This window comes from Heterocephalus glaber, unplaced genomic scaffold, assembly GCF_053883595.1.
Source record: "Heterocephalus glaber isolate CG9 unplaced genomic scaffold, H.glaber_assembly_v1.0 deba00001579, whole genome shotgun sequence".
Lineage (NCBI taxonomy): Eukaryota > Metazoa > Chordata > Mammalia > Rodentia > Bathyergidae > Heterocephalus > Heterocephalus glaber.
In genome coordinates this window covers 11,783,154-11,796,804 of record NW_028258360.1, presented here as the reverse complement: position 1 = coordinate 11,796,804, position 13,651 = coordinate 11,783,154, and the positions used below count along the sequence as shown (strand labels likewise).

The 13,651-nt window shown below is 39.1% G+C and overlaps 1 protein-coding gene across 1 annotated transcript in view; it reads left to right on the top strand.

Annotated features, from left to right (window-relative positions):
* Window positions 1–1,568: 1,568 nt before the first annotated feature.
* LOC110344673 (uncharacterized) overlaps window positions 1,569–13,651 on the top strand; it is a gene marked incomplete at its 5' end in the record, with an annotated part of 29,979 nt that continues 17,896 nt past the window's right edge. The window contains one exon of the mRNA XM_021239344.2: window positions 1,569–1,652. Coding sequence (XP_021095003.2) covers window positions 1,569–1,652 — 84 coding nt within the window. The remainder of the gene's footprint in view (window positions 1,653–13,651) is intronic.

Here is a 13,651-nt window from a genome sequence, read left to right as displayed (position 1 = left end):
TTATTGTACAGGGACTGAGCTCAGGAAGTCTGCTCCAAGCCACACCTGTCCGCCCACCCATTTAAAAAAAACGTTTGAGACCTGGTCTTACTAAGTTGCCCAGGCTGGGGAGAACTTCTTTGGGGGGGTAGTACTGGGGATCGAACTTGGGACCTTGCACTCACGAGCCAGGCACCAGGACCACTGAGCTAAATCCCCGGCCCCAAGGGAGAACTTTTGATACTGTTTCCACCTCCTTGACTGTTAGGATGACAGGCATGTGACATTTTGCCAGTTCAAGGTTGGGTTTCTCTAATCACCATGATCTACCAAGATTTCAGTGGTTGGGTAAAATAAACAACAGTGAGGCATGGTGGTGCACACCATTAATTCCAGCCACGTGGGAGACTGAAACAGGAGTATTGCAGCATCAAGCCCAGCCTGGACAATTGAACAAGATCCTGTTTCAATATGAAATAAATGTTGGAATGTACCCCCAATCTAATTCATCTAACATGCCTGAGGCCCTAAGTTAAATCTTTAGTATTGAAGCAAAAAAGAAAAATTATTTATTGGAAATCTTTCAGTTTTCTAATTTATTTACTTTTCTTACTAGTGTTGTATGGTAAAATACTTGCTCATGATGGTAGACAGCAGTAATGAATCACTGCTCTGGCGGCAACTGGAGACCAAGGGTGAAGAGCCAATGATTTACAGTGTACTGTATTTGATAAAATTCATGAGATATTTAGTATTTTATTATGAATTTTGTGTGGTGTTATGTGTATTTCCCCAAACACAGATCAAGGCAAATGTGTTGAATGGGTTTAAAAGAGCCAAGGCTTGACAATGATGTTTGATAGATCGGGTATGTTCTGTGCATTTTCAATACATTTTATTTTCAACTTCCTTTGGGTTGACCATGATCTTTTCCCTTTCAAACTCAAGTAGCATCTGCAGACTCATTCCTTCAACTCTTAAAGTCCTTTTCAGTATGTAACATTCATCAGATTGTTTCTTGTTTTGAATACCATATTAATCAGCTTCTCCAGAGCAGCCCAGCCAGGAGAGTGTATGAGGACTGTTCTGAAAAGGGAAGACTACTCTGGGGTGTTTTGGGTTTGTATGTGGGCTTGTTTTACTTTGGCTTTTTGTTGTTGTAGTTTGGTATTATAAAGAGGTCCCCAAATCTGGTCATACTCTGGCTTACATTACCATAACAAGGGAATAGGATTGAACTTTTCAGTGAAGATACGGGACTGAGTAGTTTGAACACAAGACACCAAGCATGTGCAAGGCTAAGGAGAAAACACTTCCATTCCTAGTTCCAATCTATGCTGACTCTGGGAAACCCTCTAGCTGCTTTAAACTTGGGTCAACATCTGCCTTTCTATACTGGGTTGTTCACTCCTATAATCCCACTTCCTCTTCTATCACCTTCGTGGGCTGAAGTGCTGTCCAGCACTTTTGCTTCCAAGACTGTTTCCCTTTTGTAGTGATTTTTATCTCTCTAGGGAAAGAGATGACCATGAACCTTTGTTATGTGTTCCATAAGTGACCAGAGACTGCATTTCCTGAAATACCCCTAAGTGTCTTCTGGGTTCCCCAAACTGAGGACAGAACTTCCATGTTGGCATCCTGGAGAAGACCATGGAAATGGTTCATCGAGAAAGGTGCGGTTGGGATAAAGCACAGAGCTTCAGTTCGAGGCACCCTTAGTCTGTCCTCCTGTCTCCCAGTGGGTGTCATCATAGACCATCAAGCAGCAGAGCCTGTTCTGGCTTTTTGCACTAGCGACATCTAAAAGTGGTGCCGGTGGTGGGGACAAGAGGAGTGGGCAAGGACAGAGTACTTGGGGTGATGTCATTCATTCTGCTTTGGTTTGAGGTGCAGAGAATTTTGGCAACACTTGTGGTCTTTGCCCATTCTGGGTACCTTGTCATTCAGGAGCTTATGTGTCCATGCTGCACCTGCTAAGTTGGTGATTTTTGGGCACTGGTGATTGTGCACATCTGGAAATTTGTGAATGTATCTCAACTTTTTTTTGTTATAATCATAGTGCAGAGCATGAGCAAGATTTGAAGCATGGGTAGAGGTCAAGGATGTTGATCAGTGTCATATAACACACAGGACAGCCCTTAAAAGAATGAAATATTGGACCCAAATATCACTAGTGCTGTGCTTGACAATCCTGTTGCAGATGTGTCTTCTTTCTACACTTGTAACCCTGCTCATCACTTCTGGGTCATGCACCATAGCTTCATGTACATGCTGGCTATAGACCTTATAGACTGATGTGTACTTTACATGTGCTCTACCACTAAGCTACACATCAATCTCATGTACATATATGTTTAGTGTGCCCAAATGGGAGTATGTTAGAGAGTTCGTCCTGTATTTTACTTGATTCACTCAATATTATTTTCCAGATTTATTTGGATTGCTGTACATGTAACTCCTGACAGGGTCTCCATTGTTTGTCTCCAGAATACCTTAATTGGCTTTCCACAGTTACGGGAAAGCAGGCTTCTCTAGTTCTGGTGAGGTGTATATGCCACAAGGCACATTCATTTGGTGCCCTAGAAGCAGATTTGAGAAAATACCATAGATGCTCAGGGCTCAGGATCCTATTTACTCATGCACAGAGTATGTATCTCTTTAAATCTGAATGTCCATCATCCACACTACCAACACCAGGGGGCAATAGTTCCTATTTCTCATAGCTGACTAATATTAGGCTAATTCTAATTTGACGAGTTCCATGGATTTATAGAGAAATTTGTCTTTTCACATTTTTCTGTCTTATGCGTCCATTTCATGCATTCTTTTTTTTTTCATTTCCTATGTAAAACTTTTTATAAAATGTCTACTTATATCATATTCTCATATTTGTGATGAGGAATTATTTTTGATAAAATCTTTTTGTTCTAGCTATTTCTTTGTCACTTGTAGAGTATCAACATTCCTTCTCATAATTTTTCCATCTGCATGTTAATTTTATATTTTCTTTCCTGAACAGAAATACTAAGTTATTTTTGTATCTTCAAAGTCAGTTTAACATTTGTGGCTTTACAATTTTCTTTCTTTCTTTCTTTCTTTCTTTCTTTCTTTCTTTCTTTCTTTTTTTACAATTTTATTTCTAAAGATTTCCTCACTCCTAGATTTTATTTCAGTTTTATGAGACAAGGTCTCACTATATACTTCAAGCTGGCCTCAAATTCATGGCAATCCTCTTGCCTCAGCCTCCCAAGTGTTGGGTTACAAGTGTCCATCACCATACCTGCCCTATATTTTCTTTTCTTATACGGTGCTTTTTTTTTTTTTTTTTTGATACCAAGGATCAAACTTGGGTCCTTGTGCTTGCGAGGCAGGCAGTGGAACCACTGAGCTAAATCCCTGGCCCTTATATGGTGCTTTTTCCCATATTTTACTTTTATATTTTATGTATTTTTCAAATCTGCCAGTAGTGCACATTTGAGTGTTTGTGATGCAAAAATCAGATTCACTTCCCATATAAAATGACCAATTTATCACCATAAAGGAGTGATGAATCACATTTTACACTTGATTTGTACTGCCAGCCTTATCAAATGTGTTTGTTTAAAGCAAATGTATTTCTTGGTACTTTTTATAATTAATATGTCTACAGGTTGGCTGAGTTTCAGGTTTAAATGACTACAACTATATAGCATGTTCCAAATAATGGGAAAGGATATCTCTTTCTCCTTTACTTTTTTATTGGAGATTTAATAAATATAACACTGTACTTTTTTTTTTCAAGAGATTCTAGTAGATATTTGTTAAATTTAGTTGTTTTACTGGTATTATAAATATAGTTGTATTAAGTATATAATTTTTTGGTTTTGTTTTTTGCAATACCAGGAACTAAACTTAGGACCTTGAGCTTGCCAGGCAGGCGTGGTGCTGCTGAGCTACATCCCCAGCCCTAAATATATAATTTAAAGAATTCCTAGCCTTGTACGTCATCAAATCTGAGTCTGTACTTTATTCTCTTGACATTCAGATCATCTTCTCCAATTTTATTTGAAATTGCAAAATATCTTCTAGTACATTCACTACATACTCAGAAGGTAACTGTGTTAGGTGATAGATATGCTAACTAGACAGGATTTGGGAATCATTTGGCAGTCTACACACATTTGGACATATTATATACTTATTAGTACACGTTTATGTTACAGGAAGTTTGCAATCATCTTGTGGAGCAGGTACATGTGCATAATACAGCTTGATTCTTTTTTAATCCCTTTCACTCCCACCTCCCTCCATCCTCCTCTAAATCCCCTTTCCCATTTTTTGTTCTATTTGATATTATTCATCATATTTCGTGTTTGTGACCGAATGTTTACATTCATTGAGGTCATTAGCTTCATATACATGGCATGTCTTTATTTTATTTATTTCACCTTTCCCTTCCCCTCTTCTCTCCTTAGTATCCAGGACCACTTTCTATCTGCAAGGGATCTATCCTCTTGTCCCCTTCTATCCATCCTTTATTGTGCTTTTTGTTTGTACTTTGCCTTACTCAAAATGAGAGCTACTATGTGGTATTTAAGCTTGTGTGTCAGATTTATTTAGCTCTGTATTTTATTTTTCAGGTGCATCCATTTTCCAACAAATGTCTCAAATGTTTCTTTCTGTATAACTGAGTAGTATTCCATAATGTATAGACACCACATTTTCTTTATCCAATCATCTGTTGATGGATATGCATACTGATTCATGGGGTTAGCTATTTTGAATTGTGCTGCTATAACCATTGGTTTGCATATATTGCTGTAGCATGATGTCTTTAGCTCTTTGGGAAAGATACCTAGAGGGGGTTAGCTGGGTCATATAGGATTTCTAACATTTGTTCTTTGAGGAATTTTCATAATGATTTCCACAGTGGTTGTATTAGTTTACATTCCCACCAATAGTGTTGGAGGGTTCCTTTTTTTACCACAGCCACACCAGCATTTGTTATTTTTTGACTTCTTGTTGATTGCCATTTTTTTCAGGTGTAAGATAGAATCTTAGTGTTTTGTATTTCTCTAATCCCAAGATATGTCAAGCATTTTTTTCTACATTTGACCACTGTTTATACTTCTTCCTCTCTGAAGTATCTGTTCATTTCACTTAACCATTTCTTGATTGGGTCTTTTATTTTAGGTGGTCTAATTTTTTGAGTTCTTTATACATTCGGGATATTAGTCCTCTGGAGAGTAGCTGTCAAAATTTTTTCCCAATCTATACATTATCTCTTCACTCTATTGATGTCTTTACTGTGCAGAAGGTTTTTAATTTGATATAATCCCATTTGCTGATTTCTGCTGTTATTTCTTGTGCAATTGCAGTTGTTTTTAGGAATTCCTTCTCTATAACTATGTGTAACTTCAAGTGTTCTACCTATTGTATTTTTGAAAAGAATTTTATAGTAATACATGTTTGCAATACATGCATTTTACTATCATCTTGAGGAGTGGGCACATGTACATAATACAACTTGCTTCCTTTTAAAAAATTCTCTTCTCCTTCCCTCCCACTCCCTCCCTCTTCTTTTCTCCCTCCTTCTCTCCCTCCTCTAATTCAACTTTCCCCATTTTCATTTTTATTGATCTTACTAATCTCAGATCTTGTTTATGGAATATAATGTTTACATTTATTGAGGTTATCAGGTTCCTGTACATGGCAGATCCCCACCACCACCAGGGATCGAACTCAAGACCTTGTGCTTGCGAGGCAGGCGTAACACCACTGAGCTAAATCCCTGGACCTAGCAGATCTTTATTCTACTTATTTCTCCCTCTCCGCCTTGGTCTCTTGGATCCCTTACTATTTGCAAGAAAGCCATTCCCTTGTATCCTTCTGTCCATTCTCTATTGTTCTCTTTGTTTGTGAGAGACACCATGTGGTATTTAGGCCTTGTGTCTGGTTTATTTTACTCAACATTATACTTTCCAGGTGTATCGATTTTCCTACAAATGTCTCAAATTTATCAGTCTTTATAGCTGAGTAGTATGCTATTATATATCTAGCTACCACAATTTCTTTATCCAGTCATCTATTGATGGATATACAGGCTCTTCCAGGATTTAGCTGTTACAAATTGTGCTGCTATGCCAGGTGTGGTGGCACACATCTGTAATCCCAGTACTCAGGTAGTTGAGGTGGGAGAATTGCTGTGAATTCGAGGCTAGCCTGGGCTGCATAGAGCCCCCCACCCCCCAAAAAAAGCAAGCTGTGCTGCTGTAAACATTGGTATGCATGTATGCCTGCAGTATGATGTTTTGTGCTCTTTGGGGAAGATACCTAGCATAAGGATCACTAGGTCATATGAAATTTCTAATTTCAGTTCTTTAAGAAATCTCCATACTGATTTCCATAATGGTTGCACTTGTTTTACATACATACCAACAATGTAGAAGCGTTCCTTTTTCACCCCAACCTCACCAGAATTTGTTATTTTTTTGATTTCTTGATGATTGCCATTCTTTCTGAAGTGAGGTAGAATCTTAGCATTGTTTTAATTTGCGTTTCTCTAGAAGCCAGAGATGTTGAATGCCTTTTCCTGTATTTGTTGGCCATTTGTATTTCTTCCTCTCTGAAGTGCCTCTTCATTTCACTGCCCACTTCTTGATTGGGTCTTTTATTTTAAGTGGTCTAATCTTTTGCGTGTCTTTAATATATTCTAGATATTAGTTCCCTGTCTGAGTAGTAGCTGGCAAAATTTTCTTCCCATTCTGTAAGTTGTTTCTTCACTCTATTAATTGATTCCCTTGGTGTACACAAGCTTTTCAATTTGACATAATCTCATTTGTTGATTCTTGCTGTTATTTCTTGTGCAATTTCAGTTTTGTTTAGAAAATCCTTCCGTATGGCTTTGTTTTATCTACTGTAACTTCCATTGGGTTCAATGTTTCTGTTTTAATGTTTTGATCTTTGACCCATTATGATTTTAGTTTAGTGAGAAGAGTTACTCCAGTTTCAATTTTCCGCAAACAGATACCGTTTCCTCAGCACCATTTGTTGATCGGGCTGTCATTCTTCAACGCATGCTTTTGGCCTCTCTGTCAAAGATCAAATAGCTGAGTGTGTCTGGGGATGTTTCTCAATCCTCTGCTGTTTCATTGATCCATATATCTCTTTTTGTTCCAGTACCATTCCATTTTTATCGTTGTTGCTTTGTAGTATAGCTTGGATTCAGTTATTGGAATGCTTCCTGCTTATTGCTCAAGATTGCTGTTGCCATTCTATGTCTCTCCTGGTTACATATGAATTTTAGATTGTTTTGTTTAGATTGTGAAGTACACTGTTGGTATTTTGATTGGGGATTGCACTGAATCTGTATAACTGTTCTGAGAGTATGGTCATTTTGCCAGTATTGATTCTGCCTATCCAGGAGCTGGGAATAGCTTTCCATTTTCCGATGTCCCCTCAAACCTCTTTTTGTCAGAGTATTTTAGTTTTGTTTTTTGGGTTTTTTTGTTGGTTGGTTGGTTTTTGTAGAGGCCTTTCATTTCATTGGTTTGATTAATTCCTACGTGTTTAATTTTTCTTGATGCCACTATGAATAGTATTATTTCCATAATTTCCTTCTCATAGAGTTCATTATTGCTGTACACAAATGCTATTGATTTTTGTGTGTTGATGTTGTATCCTCCTACATTGCTCACATTAATTAATTTTGAGTTTTTTTAGTAAAATTCTTTGGGTCTTCTATGTGGATTATGATGTCACCTACAAGTAATGATAATTTGAGTTCTTTGTTTCCTATATGTAGCCCTTTTATTTTATTTTATTTTATTTTATTTTATTTTATTTTACTTTTTGGTACCGGGGATCAAACTCCTGACCTTGCGCTTGCAAGGCAGGCGGCAGCACCACTAAACTAAATCCCCGGCCCCTGTAGCCCTTTCATTTGTCTCTTGCCTGATTCCTCTGGCTAATTTTTTGAATACGTTGAATAAAAGCAGGGGTAGAGGGAATCCTTGTCTTGTTGCTGATTTTAGAGTGAATGCTTTCAGTCTTTCCCCATCTAATATAATATTGGCCATTGGTTGTTCATAAATAGCTTTTAACAAATTCACATGTGGTTGTCTTATACCTGTTTCCTTCAAAGTTCTTATCATAAAGGGGTATTGGATTGTTTGAAGATTTTTCTGCGTCTCTTTTTGATAATGTGGTTTTTGCCTTTGCTTCTGTTTATGTGATGCATTACACATATTGATTTGCGTATGTTAAGCCATCCTTGAATCTCTGGGATAAAACTTACTTGTTCATGATGTATGATCTTTTGATTTTTTTTGCTGCCTTCTATTCACAAATATCTTGATTTTTGCATCTCTCTTTTCAATAAAGAGATTGGCCTTCCCCGGCACCAAAAAAATAAAAAAGGAAAAAAAAAATAAAGAGATTGGCCTGTAGTTTGTGGGTGTCGGTCATTAGTTTTGAAATTAGAGTGAGGCTGCCTTCTATAATGAATTTGAAAGCACTCCACACCTTTGACTTTCTTTGAAGAGCTTGAGTATAGATGACGTTGTCGCAGAAATCTCAGAAAGAAATACACAGAGACACAGAATTCGGATAAAATAACAAAATTTCTTCTCGGGAGTGGGCAGGAAAGCCAGAAACCAGTCTGGTCAGTATCCGCACCCCCTTTGTTTAGCATTTCCGTTTTTGTATCCTTTTTAGCCATTATCTCATCCCTAGTGGTCTTTGATATATAAATACAATTCCAGTTCCTGTTTACAAGTCACAGACACAAGATAGGCCGTATACATTGTAAATTCACCCTGGCTTGGTAACTTTGTTAGGTTAATGAAGTTACGGGTTAGAGTCAGATAATCCTCACCTTAAACAAGGAGTTATGGGAAAAGCAAATCTTAAAAGAACACATTACTTATTTTGCTTCTGCAACTACCTTAATATTCAATCTATTAAGTTATCTAAACCTTTTCCTTATCAATATCACATCCTTAAAGTCTTTGTGGAATTCAACAGTAGTCCATCAGGTCCTGGGCTTTTTCTACTTGGTAAATTGTATATTATCGTTTTGATTCCATTGCTTGTTATTGATTTATTCAGCATATTTGTATCTGTTTGGAATAACTTTGGTAACTTACGTGAGTCTAGAAACCTGTCCAAATTTTTTAATTTGTTGGAATACAATTTTTCATAGTAGTTACTATCTTCTGGATTTTGATGCTGTCTTATGATTTTGTCTTTTTTTTTTTTTTTTTTTTTTTTTTTTTGGTACCGAGGATTGAACTTGAGTCCTTGAGCTTGCGAGGCAGGCAGCAGAACCACTGAGCTAAATCCCCGGCCCTGTCTTTTTTTATTTTTAATTGCAAAGATGTGAGTATTTTCTTTCTTTCTCTTGGTAAGTTTCACTAAGGACTTCTCTATTTTGTTTATTCTTTTATTTTTTTTTTGGTACCGGGGATCAAACTTGGGTCCTTGCGCTTGCGAGGCAGGCTGCAGAACCACTGAGCTAAATCCCTGACCCTTTTGTTTATTCTTTTAAAGAATCAGATCTTCGATTCATTGATTCTTTGTCTTGTTTTTTATCTCAATTTTATTGATTTTTACTCAGTCTTTATAATTTTTTCTTTTTAATTTCAGTTTGGCCCTGCACTATTGTTGTTTCTCAACTATTTAAAAATGTCTCATAAGGTTATTTATTTGGGCCTGCTCTATTTTCCTAATGTCAGCATTGATTGCAAAAAAAAAAAAAACTTTCCTCTTAGGTCTGCTTTCATAGTGTCACAGGGGTTCTGGTGAATTGTACAGACATTGTCATTAAACTTCTAGATATTATTAAATTTCTTCTGTGACTCATTAGTTGTTTAGTAGTGTGTTATTAATTTTCCAGGTGCTTCTACATTTTCTGTGATTTCTTCCGTGGTTGATTTATATTTTCAGTGCACAGTAGTCTGATGGTACACATGGGCTAATTTTGATTTTTTTAGTATTTATTTAATCAGGCTTTGTGGACTACTAGTGTCAGGTAAAAGGGCCGAAGACCAAGACCAGACCAGGCCACAACAAGCCTTTATTAGGGAAGCAGATCTGCCAGGCTGTCTCTGAACAAAGAAGAGACAAAAGCAATACGGCCAGGGCAGGGAGAGTCTTTTATAGAGACTGGGGTGGGGTTTGTAGGGGCTGAGGCGGGGTTGTGTGAGGTAGTGATTAGGGAATGGAGGAGCCGGTGACGTCACTAGGTGGTAGGAGACTTTGCTTTTTGTTTTTTGGTTTTTTTGGTTTTTTTGGTACCGGGGATCGAACTCAGGTCCTTCTGCTTTTGAGGCAGGCGGCGGAACCACTGAGCTAAATCCCCGGCCCTTACATAGACTTTGTTTCCATTTTTTCCTTTTCTTATATTTTTTCCTTTCCCTTCTTTCCTTTCCCCTTCCCTTCCCATTTCCCCTACTCCTTTAGACCTTTACTTCCTATTCCAGATTATCAATTATACCATTTGAACCTTATTTACACTTTTAGTTTTTCACACCAGAAAAACTATTCGGTATTTACACATGTGTATCCTGTTTATGTCACTTAAGATAATGGCCTCAATGTGCGTCCATTTAGCTATGAATATCTCTGGCTTCTCGCTCCTTATGGCTGAGTAGTACTCTCTATAAGCTGTTCTTGCTAGAATGTTTCGTTCCCTTGTTGCTAAGACCCTGCTTGCATCAGTGCTCTCCACTTCACTGTTCCCTGCACCACCCCTTACCCCTTCAAGAAGTTGTGTGTTCAATAAATAGAGATAAGCCCCAGGAGACCGTGTCCTAGCCTGATAAGAGCTTTGACTGTCCCGGGCCCCCCATTTATACATTAAGATCTTGTTTTATCTTTTATTACCCTACTGCCATACCCATGTTTGGGTGATTAGGGGTCTGATCAGCCTCCAGTGCTAAGCTGCTAGCTGTTGCTGCCTCATCACAGAGAAATGATTGACTGGGGCTACATTGAAACTATTACTCTGGTCCTCCTGCTCACAGGAGTCTTCAGAATTCTGGATTTCAAATGCCTTGTCTGAGGCATTTGAACTATTTTCTTTTCTCTGATTCCTTTACATAATACTGTCATCACATTATACCAGCTTCTTCATTTATTAAATAGTTATATTCCCTTTTTGGCATGGTTTTATTTTCTTTACTAAAAATGTGTAGATAAGGTTCAAGAAAGTCTATCCCATGAAGCTAAGTGGCTCATTTAATTTTCTGCCCCCTGACAACCTTAGGCTTTTCCTTCTATTCCACCGTGTTCTGCCCTTGCCTGGACTCAGATTCTTCTGTAGGTTTAATGGTTTTCTCCATGTGACATCGATTCTAGAAGTGCAGTGGCACAGTTGTGGTTCTACACTTGATCTTAGCCAAAAGGCTGAGAAGCGATACAGTTGTGGTTCTAAATCCAGAAACAACAAAAAAGAAGGAGCCCATGAGTACAGGAAGGAGATACAGGTAACTCTGCAAAGCTAGGAACAAATCCTGCTTCCGTGCAGTCATCCAACTAGCTGGGTTAAATCAGTGTCCAGGGAGGAAGCCTGGGCTGGGAAGGTTTTTTTTTGTCTGGAGTCTGTCATTTGGACCCTACTCAAGCAGCTATTGTATTGTTTTTCTTCTCCTTTTTGGCTCAGTGGGCAGAAAATGGAGCAGCCTTGCATCATCAAGAAGAGTTTCTGTTGTATAAACTATCTAGTCAGGCACACTGGTCAGAGAATAGAATCCTCTGTCAACCACTCAAGTCAGAAGCTCCCGATGTGTTGCTGAGAGACTCCCAACCTTGCTTAGCCTGACTTGCTTTATGAATTCTACTGACTGTGGCTGCTTGGGAAGGTGCTGGGAGACCCTCAATCCTTAAAATGGTGATTAAGGAAGGCCAAATGGCCCAACATAGGAGTGGGACTTGTGGATGCCCAACTTCTGGTTGGAAGTAGACAGAATGAGCTTTGGCAGGATCTGGGCCTCCTGGATAAGGTGATTAATCATTGTTCCTATCTGTCAGCTGTCACTGGTACACATTTTTGGTCCATTCTAACCCTCTGGGTGGGGCTGAGACATCTGTCAGGCCCTAAGCATCCTGTTCTGTCCCAGTGAGGTGACTTTACCATGGCCAGAGCCCTGCCTTTGCCAGCTCAGTACCTGCAGCCCCACTTCTCACTGTGCTGTTCAGTGAGCAGGAGGGTTGAGGGGGAGATTCATGTTGCATGTGTGAGGTTTCTGTGTAGGTGAAACTGCAGTGTTGGGAGCCCTGTTTTTTCTCCCAGCAGCAGACCAGGTATTATGCTTTAAATCTAAAAAGTCTCCTATGTGTCTCATGAGTTTGAAAATTGATTGGTTTATGTGGGCCCTGCTCTCATCAGTGAATTCATTCATTGGTGAGTTCAGTACCTGGAGGTGCTGTTTGGGTGCGAGGGCTGGTTGGAGATGGGTCACTAGAGGCCAGGCCTGGGAAAGCGTGTTCTTGTTGGCAGCTCCTCCCATCCTTCCCTCCTTCCAGGCTGCATGGCTTGAGTACCTTTTCCTTCACTGTGCCACTTTGCCATTGTGTTTCTACCTTGGGTCCAGCAGGATATGAACTGATCTTGAGCCAGTGTAAAATTCTCCTCCTCTAAGTTGTGGGTGTTTGGTATTTTATCTCGGTGACAGGAAAGTGGCTAAGCCCCCTAGTTATGCTAAATTTTTAATATTTAGATACAGGGTCTCAAACACTCAAGCTATATCCTCCACTCTGGATTTGATTGTGATGACAGTAAATTCCAAAATTTCCAAACACTTCTGCACAATTCCAAAGGTATTATAGAGCTTTTACAAATGGCATAAAAATTGGAAGAAATGTTTAACATTGCTTGTGATGAGGCTCGGTGTTAGGGACCTGGTCAAGCCTGCTTCAACTCCTGTGTTATATCCAGGGCAATACAATAAATAAATAATAAGTTTCTTGTGATATAGAATGCCAAAAAATGGACAGGACCTATCAATGTAAAGAAGGAAAGATGAAAGTAATGCTGTGAAGGACAATTTCCAAAAGGGACAACTGTTAAACCCAAACTTTGAATCTCCTTGATGTAGGGCATCCACAAGGTGATTTGTGAATGGCAGAAAAGATAGAAAAGCACCATTTGTCACATAATTGCTATAGTTCATGGATAGTTTATAGACACTGCTTAAAAAATGACATGCTAGGGCCAGGGATTTAGCTCAGTAGTGCTGCCACCTGCCTCGAAAGCGCAAGGTCTCGAGTTCGATCTCCGGTGCCAAAAAATGACATGCTAGCAAGGTTGGTGGCACATGCCTGTAATTGCAGCACGTAGTGGGCTGAGGCATGAGGATTATCAGGAGTTCAAGTTCAGCCTGGCCTACACAGTGAGTTCAAGGCCAGTCTGAACTACAAAGTGAGACCCTGTCTCAAAACAAATGACATGCTGAATGAGATAGGAGAATGAATAAAAGCAGTGTTGCAGCAGGGGGAAAGCGCCCAGTGCAGGTCTGCAAGCATGTCAGTAATTAGGCATGAAATGGTGTTCTGTGCAGGGAGGAGCCAAGTAGAGTAGATACAATGTGGGAAAGCGCAGGTTAAGGGTGGGTGCCAAAAATCAGTTCCTAACCCAGTGGTTTTCCTCTGAAAATGTTCTTAGTGTGAAATTAAAGGGAGGCCCTATGCTGGC